The following is an 18587-nucleotide window of genomic DNA, read 5'->3' on the forward strand; positions in this document are numbered from 1 at the left end:
GAGTCAAAAATACCGGCAGGGCACTCAATTAAATTCCGTAAGTGTTCTAGGCGTGAAACATTGTCTTCAGGAGAAGGAATCTGTTGCTCCAAGTTATCCACAGAATAAGGAAACGGTTCACTGAATCACTTTAAATGTTTTACTGTTTCGAGGAGAATTGGTATTTGTTGCACTACTGTTCTCAGGAGAAGGAAACCGTTGGTCTACTGTTTTGAAGAGAACTGGTGCACTACTGTTCTCAGGAGAAGGAAACCGTTGGTCTACTGTTTTGAAGAGAACTAGTGCGGTACTACTTACTGTTCTCAGGAGAAGGAAACCCTTGGTCTACTGTTTTGTAGAGAACTGGTACACTACTGTTTTTAGGAGAAGGAAACCGGTGATCTACTGTTTTGAAGAGAACTGGTACACTACTGTTCTTAGGAGAAGACAAACCGTTGGTTTACTGTTTTGAAGAGAACTGGTACACTATTGTTCCCCGGAGAAGAAAACTGATGCTCTAATATTTTCAAAAGAAAGGAAGTTGTACTTTAGCAAGATTACTGGTAAACAGTAATAAAAGTCGACAATCAGTTTTTGTGAAATTTGGAAAACATTTTGGCTTTGGCCTTCAGCAGAAAAATTATCGGTTTTATCGGTTTTATCTAGATAAAACCTAAATTTTTATCTGTTTATCTAGATAAAAGATTTCATACCGATAATGGATAGCCTAGTTGCTACGCAACAGCGCAGTAAACCTTTGCTTAAATAACGCCATTATTCTAACGATTATTTAACCTCACTTCCGACGTTAATTATAAAAAATCTAAAGCCTAAATCAAAATTCTAAGAATGCTATAGCCTATTCCTATCCTTTTTCTACAACCCTGCTAAAAATGGCGAGGTTTCAACTCCATTTGCGAGCTGGGTTTGGCATCACCAGAGGGTCATTTTGAGGTCGATTTTCGGTGTTTTTTCTTCTATGTCCCCGTTGCCGGGGAAATTTCGTCAAGTTTAAAATATAATATAGATATGTCAATGACTCAACTTGAAATTTTCTATTTCCCAGCTACATGAATGGTGGTAAATGGACTAGACGAATACATCAGCGTGAAATGCAAGCAGTGCGTGAAGACAGTCCCTGTCTGCCCCAAACCCGGAACATGTTATGTCATTGACGGATCTTCATTTGTGTCCAAAGTTGTTCGGCAGACTAGCTGGATATTCGGAGGACAGTGGAAAGAGATAAAGGACATTGTCGAGAAGTTTGTTATCAGCTTGTTGGGCGAGGGGTGTGATGTAGTGTTTGTCATGCCACACTGGGAAGACGCGCTCACTCCCACTGATCTTAAAAACATTAAAACTGGTCTCGACTTTGTGTCTATCAATCAGAGGCTGCCTACTGCTATAGACTTTTATCAGAACCCTCCGTGTGCCTATTTTGTTGTTGCTCAGATTCTGAAAGCATGTCGTGTCGAGGTGATATGTTCGGTCAGTGATTTCGAGTTTGAAGTAGCAGCGTGGGCTAAAGTTAAGAACTGTACAGGAATTATCTCCGATAATAACGAGTTCATAGCTCTGAAGGGCGTACCTCTCTTTAAACTCAACACATTGGACACTGAGAAACACACCATAGATTATATCGACAGATTCTTACTGACAAAGAATCTTGGGTTGAGAGAACACCACCTGCCCCTATTATCATGTCTCCTCGGTAATTCTCTCATTCCTCGGGAGATGCTACACGCATTCCACAGGAAACTTCAGTCAGGAATGCAGCTCTCGGGACTCAATCTAGTCCTTGACATCATGCCAAGAATCTGCATGTATGTTCGCCCCCAAACTACACAATATAACATGTTAGCCCGCACTGCTCTGGCGGACGAATCCAAAACAGACTTTCTCCAAGCCATTATCAGTAGGTATAATTTGTCTTGCGTCGATGAAGCTTGGAAACCAAATCAGCCATCAGATGATAGTCGAGTTACTTATAACATCAGCCAGGTAGCATTTTCCAACCACATAATTTCATCTCACCATGTTATAATAATAATTTCATCTATAATACAAGCATTAAAACTAATAAAATCTTATAATATTTTATCAAAATTGATACAATTTTCTCGAATTCTGTTTATGGTTTTATTAGTGTGTAAATTGCGATTCTATTTGCCAATAATTAGAAAATTTGTTCACAATCGAAATGACAGACTTTCCCATTGAAATGATCGAAATCTATATAAAGTGTTAATAATGACGTTTTTTAATCCCTCATTTCAGATATATGAAGATGCAGTAACAAAACAGATCAGTTGTGACTCCATACCATTTGTGTGCGGTATTCTGACCAGTTATCTGTATGAACAAGGGGTTACCCTCGAACATGAGCCCCTCACTTCCTCCTTCAACTTGTACCGACCCCTCCGTAAAGCATGCTATAGCATCTTGCTCGGTAATGCTGCCTCTGTCTCAGAGAAATGTACCGCCAGTAACCTAGCTGTAGAAGCTGTCACGTGTGAAGAGTTCACAATCAAAGAAAAGACAGTGAAGTTGGAGCGTTTACAGAGTAATAAGAGGGAGTCTCTGAGATGGGCCACGTTTGTGAAGTGTGCGCAGGTGACATTTAACACAACCCTGGCACAGCAGCTGCCTCCCCATTACCTGGGTCTGTGTTGTATCCTCAACTACTGGTGGCATAGTCCTCTTATCCAGCTTGCGCAGTGGGAGCTTAACGCAGTTCTGGCACAGGCTGTTTCTCAGTACGCGGCTGATGTGACGTCACTAAAACGAGTACTGGTATCAGTTGTTAACACACGTGCTATCAACATAGCTCTCCAGCTAGCACGTGGGGCTGAGGCCCTGCTTCAGATTGCCTCTGTTACTTACCTACCTACAGAACCATTCTTACTGCACAACTATTTTGATGGGAAGCTCTTCAGTTTCTATTACTACCTTTCGGATAAGGGGGCTACCATTGAAAAGCTCTGTGACGAGATGCCGGACAGAGTTGAGATGTTTAGGTTTCTGATGATGGTGGTACAGTCGAAGAACTTGTCTATTGATGAAGAAGAGGAAGAGGAGGAGTCAGATGACGAGGGAGAGAAGGAGGGTGAGAGTGTCTCGATTGTTCCAGAGTATGAGACTATCTCAGACGATGAGGTAGAAATAGAACCTGTCACAGATGATGACGATCTCTTTAACGATGCTGTTACTGGTGGTTCTAAGGACATTACTGGTTTGAGTAAGTCTGGTGAGGATAAGACTGAGAATACATCTGAAGCTCAGCAAGAGACGTCTGATAATAGCACAGCAGAAACAAAGAACAGCTCCGAAATAAGAGTTAGGCTAGATCGAAAGGATTCAACGAATGGTGCTGTGGCTGAGATGATGAACCTACAAATGACCAGCCCTGTTACCAGAACGCGATTCCCAAGTTACCCTTCTGTTGCGGAGGAAGACGAATCAACAGAAGAGCAAAAAGTACCGGAAGCTGAGCCAGTAAAACCTCCAAACAATTCTCAGTCAGTATCCAAACAGTTGTTTCCCGTCAATGGTAACGTACCTCCTAAGTTCCCATTGCAACCTGGAAGAAGGCCAGCATTTCGCCCAAATAACGTTCACGAAGCTTGTGTTCAGCCTGAACCCGCCCCACCGGGCCTTGAAGATTACCCTCCCGACCCTCTGCTCAACATGATGGAGACAGTTGATCTTCCAGCCAAAGCTCCGGAGCAAGAATTCAAGCCCCGTATCCCCCTTCCCCCTCTCCCTGATCCAATGCCTCTGTACTCAGACCCTTTGTATGGTAAAGCTGAAAATGGGTTTCCCTCCTCATATCCGATGAGGTACAAGAGGCACTCTGACAAGGAGAACTATGGTAGCAACCAGAGTGGAACCCTATATTCTGTGGTGGGACCTGATGGGGTCGTCTCATCGACCACACAAAACCCTGTGAAGAGACACAGAAGCGAGGAATCGTAGATGTTATTGGTCGATATTTGACTATTATAATAGACAATAGTGTGTCAAGTGAGGAATCAAGATAGGACAAATTATGCTACTATGCAAGTTATTACGTGACCTTCAATTATGCCAACTTGAGGCTTGAGTCATTAATGTTATTTAAGTATGCTAGATCATATGACTGTTTAGCTGCCTATATGTCAAGATGAAATGTTTTTACTCTATAATCAGATAATACAATTGTTATTTATTACTTTAGCGCTTTTCAAGTACTTTGTCAGGAGGACGTGAATTATTAATTAGTGTATCTGCTTAAATCCTGATGTCTTTGCATCTACAGTAACTGTTTTCTCAAAGTAATAATTTATTGTTAGTGTTACAAATAAGTAGAACTCTGCATTGCTACTTGCTATATCTTAGTAATTAGAGTTGTTTAATTGTTTGTGTGCAATTGTTTATGTTGTTCGGCCCGGGCTGATTGTCACGAGGATGTATGATCGTGTTTTTGTCAAATTTTTAAATGTTATATTACATCAAGATAATTCATCCTGCAAACATTTCTAATGAATGAACACAAATCATGAATCAGAGACATTTATTTTTAGACAAAAATGTTCACAAACTTCGATTTATCTCAGTTTTTTGGATTAGAAAACTGTGACCCTTTATTTTTACTAATTGTTAAGTCATTATAATACCATTAAGTTATTGAAACAATTTGTTTCATTTGACTGCCTAAACTATTAATTGTAATTTCACATAAATCTTTCAATTACTGCAAAAATATCAGTAAATTAAATTAAATCTATCAAAAATAAAGAGCGTCAACTAACTAAATTTCCTTATATTCGATGTGAAACTAAATGACAAATGACAATTAGTGTCTCGAGATCTTAAATTGATACTTTCTAATAGAAATACAGCTGACATTTAAATACTGACACTAGTTTCCTAGATCTTTTTCTAAGTGTTCAAGATGCCAAAACGAAAAACACTGTCACGAAGCTCCGACTCGGATGAGGAGATTATAGAAAAAACAGCAGTCAAACGAACCAGAAAAGCCCGGATTGTACCAAAGGCAAAAGTAGATGATGGACTGAAACAGCCAGCTAGTGACATACCTTCTGATAGTGCAGCTACAAGCATGAAATCTAAATTAGAGAGGATGCTTGAAGTAAAGGAAAACAAAAGTGATACCACTAAAAAGGCTAAGACCAAGAAATCTGGATATTCTTCACTTTATCTGAAATCCCTGAAAGAATGTAAACGACCCGGCGATCCTGCTCCTAAGAAGACAACGGCTAAAAAACCACCGAAAGTTGCTGTAGACTTGCTCACACAAAAAGTTACCGAATTCACAGAGTTAGCCGACCAAAGTCCTGACGTTATTAAGTTCATATCAGAAAACAGTCTGACAATTGGGGCTCACATTTCAGTGGCTAAGGGAGTTTATAATGGGCTTATCAACGCATTTAAGATAAAAGCTACTTCAATGGCTTTCTTTATCACGCAGCCTCGCAGGTGGACCACTGAAAAAGGTTTGATTTTAATTTAATAAAAGTATCGTTATATACCATTGTGATACTTTCTAAAGAGTTTGGTAGGGATCACAGCTATGATCCGTGTCAAGCTCAAACTTCATGTTCACATATATTACGTAAGCCACATTTAGAATTTTGACTACCCCTCTGTTTAAAAGCCACTTTACACATGCACATATAGCTATTGTATTTACTGTAGCAATAACTCGGCTGGCTTACGTAACATGTGAACGATCCCTACTGCTACTGGTAACAGCTTAAATTATGATCACCCTGACATCTTAAATATAATCTGGAAGTTGTAACGCCCCTAATTGTAACGCCCCTAATTGTAACGCCCCTAATCGTAACGCCCCTAATGTTCAGCTCTGTCAGATGAAGAAGTTTCAATATTTAACGAAGGTGTAAAGATTTTGGGATACAAGCGGGAGAACATAGTACCACATGGTAACTATCTCGTTAATTTGGGGTCTCCAGATCAGACTATATACGATAAAAGTTACGCTTGCTTTGAAACTGAGCTTAAGATTTGTGAGCAGTTACAGCTGTGTTGGGTAAGTTGTCTGGCAGGTCTAATAGTTGAAACATTCCAAAGATAAAGCGAACTTACTTAATTAATTCCTTTATATTATATATGACTAAGTCGCCATGTTACTCTATCCAAGTTAGGTTAAAGAAAAGGGTTACAAGATGGATTTGACCTGTGAGATCATTAGAAATATGATCCTTTTATCTTTTTTATTTATCTCTTTTTTAATTGATATTCATCTTAAGTGTTTTTTATTAATCTGTTAAGTGGTTTTTAATTAATCTGTAAAGTGTTTTTATTCAATCATTGTTTGGAGCTATTATATTACCTTTTCGAGAACAGTAATATCGTTACAGTTGAACATACATCCTGGAAGTGCTGTGAAGGGTATGGATAAAGAGAAATGTTTACAACAGATAGCAGAGAGTATAAACAAGGCACACTCTGCTACCTCCAATGTAACTGTCCTTCTTGAAAATATGTGCAAACAGGTGGGTTATCCAGACATTGATGCCACTTTTCAGCCGTTAGTGACAGGTATCTGTAAATCCTGTGACCATGGCCGCAGCGAAAGTCATTTACGAAAGTCATTTATGGAAATGAGCTAATTGGAGACTTGGGTCAGGTTTTAAGATTGAGTTTTGGTCAGGTTCCGGTTATTGTAATGACTTGAATCGTGAAAGAGTATTCAGTTCTTGCCCTATTAGATAGGCTATTCTTGATTCATTTTTGGCCCCAAATCTTTTGCCCTTACATCCTACGCCCAGAGAAATTTTCGAAATAATTTTAAGGGGAACTAGAAAAGGGTCTTCTTTTGAAAGATACTGGAACACGCGAAAATGCTTTAATTATTTCAAGTAAAGCACTTTTCGCGCTTTTGAAACGTGCGCGCGCCTAGTTTAACTTTCGAATTCTAGAAAACCGATTAAATTTTAACCAGGCTGAGGATCTGAAATCAACATTTCAACCATTTAGCCGTTCATCCACCTGTTGCTTGAATTATTATTAAATTATTGTGAAATTAATGTATCTGCTTAACTATGGATCGCTTTCCGAAAATCATATTTACGTGATCTTCAAACACAATTAATGAAGTTATCCAATCCGCATACACCGTATACAGCATAATTTAAAATGACGATAACCTGAAAATGAATTAGCTCACCCACGGAGTATCGATCTGTAGATGGCATGCAGAATGTTTGCAAGATAGTTAAGAGAGGCCTTACTATGGGGCCAATTATAAGTCCGTGTGGCCCGTGGTCGTGGGGGGTATTTTAGTGTTCTTACGGTTGCCAGATAATATTGGCTCTTAGTAAAGTAAGATGCAAAATGTGATATAGTCTTTTGGTTTTTAGGAAAACATAACATTATTTTGTATGATTGGACACCGGTGGCCTGGGTGGGACTGGTGAGTATTGAGCCATATTTTCACGAAGTTGATCGAGCTTGGAAAGCTCATTGCAATGGTCACATTTATCTACGACTCATTAAAAACAGGCTCTGGAATGCTTATCATAAACAGACATTTAAGTTTCAGCTCATCTTCCCACCAGCTCATCTTCCCACCAGTCTCAATTTTTTGTACGAACATTTGATTTCTTGGATTTTTCACACGAAATTATTGCAAGTAATGGTGTTTTGCCTGCCAGGTAGATTACAGATTTGTCCGACTAGATAACAAAACACTTTAATTTGTAGAATGAGGGCCTTGCATTAGATCTGATATCAAAGTGTGCGTGGATAGCAGTGTAGGTAACCGAGCCTGATTAGCTGCACCTGTGTATATCAACCTGATTACATTATCCCAGAATTGCCATTGTAACTGAGCCGATGGACTCTAGATTATGTTGCATAGTACCGTGTAACAAAGCCTACTCACGTCACTGTGACACAAGTATACGTCCTCTGTCTTGTGCAGTAACAATTTATTTAATGGGACAGAAAACAATTTATCTTAATCATTAATGAAGATATTACGCGGATTTACGCTTAAATATTTCAGGGAACAACTGTTGGAGGCGATCTGTCTGATCTAGGGAGTATAATCAGTCACGTGACTGACAAGACGAGAGTGGGAGTTTGTTTCGACACTTGTCATGCTATGGCTGCTGGGTGAGTCTCACAATAGATCGTGATATTAGCTGTACATAACTTTATGTATTGGGGACACATTTTTGATATACCATCTGCAGTTTAAAAACCTTTAAGAAGATAAATATATCTGCGTTAAATTTTTTAACGCAACATCAAATTTGGTTTTAAATAGGACGTTTAACATCCAGTGTGGATACTATGGAGATATTATCTACAGGATCGATAGTTCACTCTAAAGTTGGAGTAAATTTAACTATCAGTCATCAGAATGTTGCCGCTTGAGGTTGCTGCTTGTCTCTGGCCGCCATTTAATGTACCATAAGACACAAAATACATTCCTGGCTCACAAAACGGAAGTTCACTCTCATCATCGCAGATCAGGACCTCCTCCCCCTGAACTTTGTACACTGGGCACAGGATAGAGTGATAGGTTGTCCTCGTGCTTACGTGCTAATGACAGGGTCTCATCACTCAATCTCATCATCTTCATCGAGAAACTTTTACACTCTGTTGATAATGCAGGCGGCTATACTAGAAGTTTTGATTTTCGTTTCTTGGAAATAACGATAACTTTTGATGAAATGAAAAAAAATGGGATTTGCTACTTTTAAAAAACATACCCTTTTCAACTACTCTGTATTTAACAGACAACCGACTTTGCACGGGACCGCCAATTCTTTCAAGACTGAACAATGAACATCAGCCTGCTGATCTTTCCACCTGACACAGCAGACTCGGTACAGTTCGAGAAATAGCCAAACGTTTTATCGACTATCTCTATTCATCCTTAGTCGCCCAAAAAAACGCATATTCCGTTCAGGCCCTTCACACTTTGTTTCTGTTTAGTTCTAATGTACCGTCACAATAGTGACTTTAATATAGAATCTTGATGGTATTCACGTAGACATGAAAATGTTAACGGGTGATACTCTTAAAATATTTGTTCCAAATATTGGGTACTAGAAACCCGCTAGTCGAAAGCTTTGTTCGAGGAAATTTTAAAAATCAGTTATGTTTTAATTTCTCTTCGTCATACAGCTCTGTTATACAGTAAATAAAGCCATGAAGTAGCTTTTATCTTAAATGGCGTTGATAAGCCATATAAACTCCTTAGCATGAAATGTGAGCCCCAATTGTCAGATGTTTTTGATTGAACTTAATACGTCAGGACCTTTGGGGTCGGCTAAAACTCTGTGAATTCGGGTCACTTCTTTGTTTTGTGAGCAAGTCACAGCAACTTTCGGTGGTTTGTTAGACGTTGTCTTCTTAGGAGAGGGATCCGCGGGTGTTTACATTCTTTCAGGAGTTTCAGATAAAGTGAAGAATATCCTGACTTCTTGGTTTAGCTTTTTAGTGATACACTTTTGTTTTCCTTTACTTCAAGCATCCTTCTAATTTAGATTTCATGTTGTAGCTGCACTATCAGAAGGTTTGTATAGCTGGCTGTTTCAAGTTCTGATCCATCTACTTTTGCCTTTGGTACAATCGGGTTTCTGGTCGTTTGATGCAGTTTTTCTTTAATCTCCTCATCCGAAGTCGGAGCTTACGTGACAGTGTTTTTCGTTTTGGCATCTTGAAAATTAGAAAAAGATCTAGGAAACTAAGTTCAGTATTTAAATATGGTCAGCTGTTATTTATATTAGAAAATATGAATTTAAGATCTCGGATAACTATTGTCATTGTCATTTTGTTTCATATCGATTATAAGGAAAATTAGTTAGTTGACGTCTTTATTTTTGTAGATTTAATTTATTTACTGATCTTTTGTAGTAATTGAAAGATTTTGTGTATTACAATTATAGTTTAGGCAGTCAAATGACTACAAATATGTTTCAATAAACTTAATGGAATTTTAATGATTAACATATTAGTAAAAATAAAGGGTCACAGTTTTATAATTAAAAAAAACTTGAGGGAAAAATCGAACGTTTGTGAACATTTTTGTCTAAAATAAATGTCTCTGATCATGATTTGGGTTCATTATTAGAATTGTTTGCAGGATGAATTATCTTGATGTAATATAACATTTAAAAATTTGACAAACACGAATCTTACATCCTCGTGACCAATCAGCCCGAACAACATAACAAGTGCACACAAACAATTAAAAAAACTCTAATTACTAAGCTCTAGCAATGCAGGTTCTATATTTGTAACACTAACAACAAATTATTACTTTGAGGAAAACAGTTACTTAGATGCAAGACATCAGGATTTAAGCAGAGACACTAATTAATAATTCACGTCCTCCTGACAAGTACTTGTGAAAAGCCTAAGTATAACTACAATTGTATTATTGATATAGAGTAAAAAACTTTATTTGACATATAGGCAGCCTAAACAGTCATATGATCTAGATACTTAAAAAAATTAATGACTAAAGCTCAAGTTGGGCATAATTGGAAGGTTCAATAATAACTTGAATAGTAGCATAATTTGTACTATTCTTGATTCTCAATTGACACACTATTGTCTATTATAATAGTCAAATATCGACAATAACATCTACGATTATCGCTACTGTGTCTCTTCACAGGGTTTTGTTGTGGTTTGATGAGACGGACCCCATCAGGTCCCACACAGAATTAGGGTTCCACTCTGGTTGATACATGTCTCCTTGTCAGTGTGCCTCTTGTATCAACGGCTATGAGGAGGGGAAACCATTTCAGCTTTACTTAAAAGGGTTGAGTACAGAGGCATTGGATCAGGGAGAGGGGGGGAAGGGGGAGGGGCTTGAATTCTTTGCTCCGGAGCTTTGGGCTGGAAGATCAACTGTTCATCCTGTTGAGCAGAGGGCGGGAGAGGGTAATCTTCTAGGCCCGGTTGGGGGGTTCAGGTGACACAAGCTTCGTGACCGTTATTTGGGCGAAAATGCTGGCTTCTTAGTTGCAATGGGAACTTAGGAGGTACGATCCCATTGACGGGAAACAAACTGTTTGGATCTGACTGAGAATTGTTTGGAGGTTTTACTGGCCTCAGCTTCGGTACTTTTTGCTCTTCTGTTGATTGTATTCTCCGCAACAGAAGGGTAATTGGGAATGCGTTCTGTTGGTAACAGGGCTGGTCATTTGTAGGTTCATCATTCTCAGCCACAGCACATTTGTTGAACCTTTCGATCTAGCTAACTCTTATTTCTGAGTGTTCTTTTGTTTCTGTCTTGTGCTATTATCAGACGTCTCTTGTGAGCTTCAGATGTATCTCAGTCTATTCCACACAGATCTTAATCAAAACAGTTATGTCCTAGAAAACCACCAGTACAGCTCGTTAAAGGAGATCGTCATCATCTTGTGACAAGGTTCTATTTCTAACTATCGTCGGAGATTGTCTCATACTCTGGAAACAATCGAGACATTTCTCACCCTCTTTTCTCTCCTCGTCGTTGATCCCTCCTCTTCTCTTCTTCATCAATAGACATGTTCATGACTGTAACACCATCATCAGAAAACCTTAAACATCTCAACTCTGTCCGGCATATCGTCACAAGCTTTTCAATGGTAGCCCTTCATCCGAAGGTTAGTAATGCGAAACTGTAGAGCTTCCATCAAATAGTTGTGCAGTAAGAATGGTTCTGTAGGTAGGTAAGTATCGAGGCAATCTGAAGCAGGGCTCGGAGCCCCCCCCACGTGCTAGACTTGAGAGTTATGTTGATAGCACGTGTGTTAACAACTGATACCAGTACTCGTTTTAGGACGTCACATCAGCCGCGTCGTATGAGAAACAGCCTGTGCAGAAGCGTTAAGCTCCACTGCGCAAGCTGGAATAAGAGGATATGCACAGTAGTTGAGGATACAAACACAGACCAGGTAATGGGGAGGCTGCTGCTGTGCCAGGGTGGTGTTAAAATGTCACCTGCGCAAACACTTCACAAACGTGGGCCATTCTCAGATATCCTCTTTATTACTCTGTTAACGCTCCACTTCACTGTCTTTTCTTTGATTGTGACTCTTCAAGTGACAGCTTCTACAAGCTAGGTTACTGGCGGTACATTTCTCTGTGACAGAGGCAGCAAATACCGAGCAGATTCTATAGATGCTTTCGGAGGGGTCGGCTACAAGTTGAAGGAGGAAAGGAAGTGAGGGGCTCATGTTCGAGGGTAAACCTTGTTCATACAGGTTAACTGTCCGATACCGCCAAAAATGGTATGGAGTTCACAATGATCTGTTTTGTTTATGATTTCATATATCTGAATGAGGTTAAAATACGTCATTATCAATATTTTATATAGATTTGGGATCATTTCAATGGGAAAGTTGTCATTTCGATGTGAACAAAATTTTCTAAATTATTGGCAAAAAGAATCGCAATTTACACCATATAAAATCCATAAACAGCATTCGATAAATTGTATCAATTTTGATAAAATATATTACGATTTTAATTTAGTTTTAATGATTGTATTGTAGATGAAATTATTATTTATAACATTGGTGAGATGAAATTATGTGGTTTGAAAAATGCTTACCTGGTGATGTTATAAAGTAACTCGACAGTCATTGAGGTGATTTGGTTTCCAAGCTTCATCGACGCAAGAAAATTATACTACTGATAATGGCTTGGAGAAAGTTGTATTTGGATTCGTCGCAGAGCAGTGGGGCTAAAATGTTATTTGTGTAGTTTGGCGGGCGAACTACATGCAAGATTCTTGGATGATGTAAGGATAGATAGGTCCGAGAGCAGCATTTGACTGAAGTTTTCTGTGGATGCGTGTAGATCTCCGAGGAATGAGTGAATTTACGAGGAGACATGATATAGGGGCAGGTGGTGTTTCTCAACCCTAGATTCTTTGTCAGTAGAATCTGTCGATTTAATTAAGGTGTGTTTCTCAGTGTAAATGTGGTGAGTTAAAGAAGAGGTACGCCTTCAGAGCTATTGAATCTATATTATGGAGATCATTCCTTGTACAGTTAACCTTTTAGCCACGCTGCTACTTCAAACTCGAAATCACTGACCGAACATATCACCTCGAAACGGAATGGTTCAGAATCTGAGCAACAACAAACTAGGCACGGAGGGTTCTGATAAAGTCTATAGCTGTAGGCAGCCTCTGATTGATAGACACAAAGTCGAGACCAGTTTTATGTATTAAGATCAGTGGGAGTGAGCGCGTCTTCCAGGTGTGGCATGACAAACCTACATCCACACCCCTCGCCAACAGCTGTTAACAAAACTTTCACCATGTCCTTTATCTCTTTCCACTGTCCTCCGAATATCCAGTAGTCTGCCCCGAAACAACTTTGGACACAAATGAAGATCCGTCAATGACATATCAGTTCCGGGTTTTGGGGCAGACTGAGGACTGTCTTCACGCACTGCTTGCCATTTCACCTGATGAATAGTCTAGTCCCAGTTACCACATTCATGTAGTGGGAAATGAAAATTTCAAGTGAGTCATTGACTAAATAAAATATCATAGTTATAAATATTGTTATTGGTGAAGTCATCTGAATATTTCAATCGATCAAGGTTATACATGAAATAGCATTTAACACTTTAAATCATGAACTCTGAATTTCATCTCAAATTTGGGGGACTTTTCATTATATGTTCCCTGGCTAGTTGAAACATATTTTCATGAAATTTTTAGGCATCTGACCAAGGAAGGAGAGTTTTAGAAATTAAAAACACAATTGGGTCAGAAAATAAAATTTTGTAGTAATATTACGTATGTATAACTGCAATACAAAGTATTTGATATTAAGAAGAATAAATTATCATCTTACTGTCCATGTTCTTATATAATCATTCATTAATAACTATCAACTTTATATCACAGCTATTTACATGATATCAAAGCAAAACTAAGTAAACACATAATTAAAATCAGATCGCAAATTAAAAGTAAAAATTTTTTTTTTTGTCATACAATTTATAATTCATATATAACCATAATAAGACGATATAGTTTTTAATTTTCTAATGCCTCTTTAATCTTAATGCTGGGAAATGCAGATCAAATAATCTCATGCAGTATTAAAAAATTCTAAAAATTTTCATACTAACTAAAATCATGCTATGAAATTATTCTTAACGTCATTCGAGAATGAGAGTGAGTCAGAAAAATTAATTATTACATAAATTACACTTCTTTATTTTAAAATTCTAAATTCTGATATTTTTTTAATTCTATGATCTTAAGTTGAACTTTGAAGTCATTTGTCAACTGGATATAGCATAGTAACATCAATTATAGTAGGAAATTTAACAATTCATCTTATAATCAACTTACTACTTAATAAAATTAATGTTTTATATTCTAAAACCATTAACCAACCTATCGCCAGCTGTAAAAGGCATTAGAGGCCAAAATGAGCTGATCTAAACTGGAATTATAGTATCATATCAATATGATCAGTAAAATTAAGTTAAAACTATCTGTTATGATACAATAATATTGAAATCTAAAATTATATGGAATACGGGTTCGGTTGGGTTTAAAAAAAAACACAATGAAATTTGATCAGCAGTTTAGCCCAAAATGAGTACTGATCAACTGGAGCAAACTAAATTCACAGCACAATTAGGACACATGCAGTTATTGAAATGACAATCTAAGGCAGAGACAAGCAGGGAGGAAAATTTGTGAAATTCTCCACAACGTTCGAAAAAATGTGGGTCACTTCACAATATCACATAATTTCACTATGTCCTATTATTGATGGCCTGCTGTGCTGACAGGTTTAGGAGCCTTTTTCTTTGAAATGGTTTACATTGTTTTGGAAAGTGCCCAAAAACAAATCAGATAGGTATGAAGACAAAGAAGAACTGGCATGCTCAAACGAAGTGTTCTTAAGCCCGGTTGATGGAGGCTCCCATAACAACTGTAATAGCATAGATTCGATTTGGAAATAGAAAGCATCCCAGTACAACCCAATTCCCTTTTCCATCATCAGCCCATTCAGGAACAAGTCAGCCCCTCAATACTCCACTTGTGTTCACGTTCTTGGAGACTGCCCGCACAAGAAAGCACCACACAGAGTGAAGTAGAGCAAACAGTATACCAACTTTATTGAATATTAGCCCAGCCGGTCTGGGTTAATCCTCATATGTTATGATCCTGTCTGCAAGGTTGGCCTAAGTTAAGTTTGGTGACATGTATCAAATTATGTCCACCAAGGGAGTAGAGGGAAGAGCAAAATGATGGGAATTCCTGCTGGAAATAGACTATCGTTGGAGAATTTACACCTGCGGAACAGGAATCATGACTCCCCTGCCAGTAGTAGTGAGAACAAAGATAACATAATTCAAACTGACCTCCAAAAATGCCACATGAATTCAAACAAATCTCTTTGTGAGCACTGTGCTTTAACCAATAACCTCATATCTGCACGTCTGTTTGGTTTCAAGTAAAGCATCTCAATGTCCTCATATTCATTCTCAGATCCTTGAACTTTTTAGGTTATCTATATTCCCTGTCCCACTCTCCTTCCTATGGAGCTGTCTAGAATTTCCCAATTTCTTTCGTGTATGTAAAAAATCAGTGCAGCTTACACAGGCAGATAACAACTGAGCCAGTTCCCAAACGCATCCCATGATCGCTCTGTAGTAGGTCCTAGAAAGAAAGAAGCAAATTGGCTTCATCTGCTGCTTGACCTTCAATGTTCAGGAGCTCCAAGTCATCTTCTGGGGTGAGCATTTTGCTGAGAGGAAAATGAATTAAAAATCAACTTGAATTTTTTAGCACAATACATTATCATTAAATCTAAAAATAGTGCACTCACAACAGGTCATCTGGCGCAAGGCAATAGGTACCATAACCTCTTGGCAAAAAGTGGATTCAAATCTTGAATTATAATTATTTGATCTCACAGCTCTACCTATGGAAATCAGATACAGTGACTGATCTTTGTTGTGTAGGACTGATGGAGTCTGGTCCAAGTTAATTGCAAGACATTCACTATACAGGTTTTAATAATTCGGCTTTAGTATACCATACATTCTTTGGCCTGATCCAACGAAAAGTCATCTGATTTGGTTGCAAAATCTAAAATATCCCATGTCTGCATTACAAACATAAATGTTAAAGAGTCTCATTAAAAGCTAACTGGGGGATTAATAAAGATAGCGAGGGTGCAACTAACACTGTAATAAAGATTAAAAGTTCATGAATGGTGTAGATAATAAGTACTTTAGGACAACATGTGAATTGTGCAGCAGCAATTTATGTTTCAAACATAAGGACAGGACATTTGGCAAATTTTGCTCATGAGTATTGAATACCTTATTCGCAAGTTATCAATAGCAAATGCGAGTACAAAACTTCTATTGCACGATTTAGAAATAAACATTAATTGATATGGTTAATTGTTCTGTCATCTATAACATAGAAGTCAGAACAGACTTGGGTTTGATCTATAAGAAGGCCACATACTCCTATAGACAAGGACTCGTCTTTGTCTATTACCCACAAATCAGTTCACGGTACTACACTCTGGTTACCTCCAAAGCATTAATGGCTGTGGATGTAGTTGGATAAGAACTCTTCAAACACCAATGACCAGGTCGAAGAGACCAGGTGACCATTCTTCATGCGAAAAAAAAAAAAAAAAGTCAAAAGTTGAACAAAAACCTTTTCTGGGCCCAAACCCCCTTTTGCATGGAACTCTCTTCCACTAATGTTGATATGTATTACTGATACCAACTATTTCGAGCGAATGTTTAATTGACAATGTCAATTCATCGCAGCTCGGCGTAAATGTAACGCAATGGCTGGACAAAAGATTGACGGATGTTACTCGTCTAAATTTCTTCGAAGTAGCACGCGCCGCTTTCTTCTCGAAATATTATTGCCCGATTACAACCTACCAGGACGCGCGCCGAGTTGGACTCGTCGACGAACAGATATTTTACGAGTATCACCCGTTAACGGAGTAGCACGCGCCAGGCCAGACCATTAACAATTGACAATGGTCAAACAAAAGACACTAATTTGGCTTATATTTTTATCGTGCTCCATTTTACGTTTTGATCTTTACCTTTCTATCGGAGGACTTCGCCTCTTCGACGCGCCGCGCAAACTAGCAACCTTCCTAAAATATTTTTATTTTTTGGTTGATTTAATGTCACTGTATACTAACTTTTATCATATATTTATATTAATACCTACAATCTACATATATTGTATTATGGCGCAGGTTATATCCCCGCCGAAAGCACATTCCCCAAATTGCGCGCATTGCTGTAACTTCTTTCAAACTTCATGAATCGAAATAAATTAGTTTGCAATGTATTTAAAGTTAATATAGACACTTATAGATTAACCACCTGGAACTTTTGAAAGATAATAACAAGCTCAAAAACGCTACTGACGTATTCAGTATTTTGGTTGCAGAACGCCAACTAAGTTGTTAGTGCATAATCAAGGAAATTATCAATTATAAACATATTTCATTGTATCACGTTGCGACTCCCACGGTCGTTTCACTATAGTGGTGACTCACTTTGTCGTCCTGACGATACAGGGGGAGCCGCGCCCTCGTGCGCGGCAGGTCATACAACGTATGACAAATATTTCATACGTATCAAATTGGATGTGCTTTTGGCAGCAATGTATTATAACATGCGCCTTGTATAATAATTATATGGTTTTTGCTTTTTAAAAGTTTAGTGTGGTTTACATTCAACTAACCATGTGCTTTCGCGCCATGCCACTGCGGGCGCCGCGCTTCATGTTTCACAAGTAAAGCTGGAAGGCGGGCGGGCGCTACTGCAAGCTAGCGCAAGGGCTTTGGATAGAGCAATTTTACAATAGAATATGTTTTAATTTTGCCTTAGACTTATCATAATTTGATTCACGATGGCGCGATGTTGACGGATGTTACTCGTCTAAATTTCTTCGAAGTAGCGCGCGCCGCTTTCTTCTCGAAATGTTATGGCACGTGCTACGAAGTAGCGCGCGCCGGGCCAGACCATTAACAATGGTCAAGCGCGATTTTAACCCTTTGCAGCTCGGCATTGCCCAGTACAGTACATTTTGCCGATCTACTAAGAGTCACAGTGGTTGCGAAAAATATTATTTGCTTGATTGACGATGTCAATCCGTCGAGATCGTTGCTAGCAAGAATGCTAGTTTGTAGTTTGCGCGGTGCGTCGAAGCGGCGAAGTCTTCCAAATTATTTGCATACAATTGCAATTTGATGCGCACAGCGCGGTCCAGTAGTGCATTGCGCTATATCATATATACTGGGCACTTGTAGCGCGATGCGTTACTGTGCCGCGCCGCGCACTCAATGAGGCTTCTCACACTCACAGCGATCGGCGAGATGCGCTACAGTGCCGCGCCGAGCTAAGATAAATTGACATCGTCAATTAAACTGGGCACGTATAAGCTAAGCGCGCTCCGGCCGGCATTGCAGTCCATCAATAATGGAGAATTAAAGCATGAAGTACAATGTAGATGTTGTTGCAATTGCATGTTGTTTGTAGGTTTATAACCTACCAGGACGCGCGCCGAGTTGGACTCGTCGACGGTTGGAACAAATATTTTA

The 18587-nt window shown here is 38.7% G+C and overlaps 3 protein-coding genes across 3 annotated transcripts in view; all 3 read left to right on the top strand.

Moving 5' to 3' along the window:
• Positions 1-18587, top strand: part of LOC134813468 (ciliogenesis-associated TTC17-interacting protein-like) — a 98227-nt gene that overhangs the window by 42881 nt on the left and 36759 nt on the right. The window lies entirely within an intron of this gene.
• On the top strand, positions 1044-4600 carry LOC134812150 (constitutive coactivator of peroxisome proliferator-activated receptor gamma-like). The gene is made up of 2 exons (XM_063819388.1): positions 1044-1980; positions 2257-4600. The coding sequence occupies exons 1-2, from the start codon at positions 1054-1056 to the stop codon at positions 3952-3954; spliced, it is 2625 nt and encodes an 874-aa protein (XP_063675458.1). The 5' UTR covers positions 1044-1053; the 3' UTR covers positions 3955-4600.
• On the top strand, positions 4913-12100 carry LOC134823035 (probable endonuclease 4). Its single transcript, XM_063834366.1, has 5 exons — positions 4913-5474; positions 5844-6031; positions 6363-6497; positions 8012-8121; positions 11989-12100. Exons 1-5 carry the CDS (start codon positions 4913-4915, stop codon positions 12098-12100), a joined length of 1107 nt encoding a protein of 368 aa, XP_063690436.1.

Source organism: Bolinopsis microptera, chromosome 1, assembly GCF_026151205.1.
Source record: "Bolinopsis microptera isolate Bmic1 chromosome 1, MBARI_Bmic_1.0, whole genome shotgun sequence".
NCBI classification, from domain to species: Eukaryota; Metazoa; Ctenophora; class Tentaculata; order Lobata; family Bolinopsidae; genus Bolinopsis; species Bolinopsis microptera.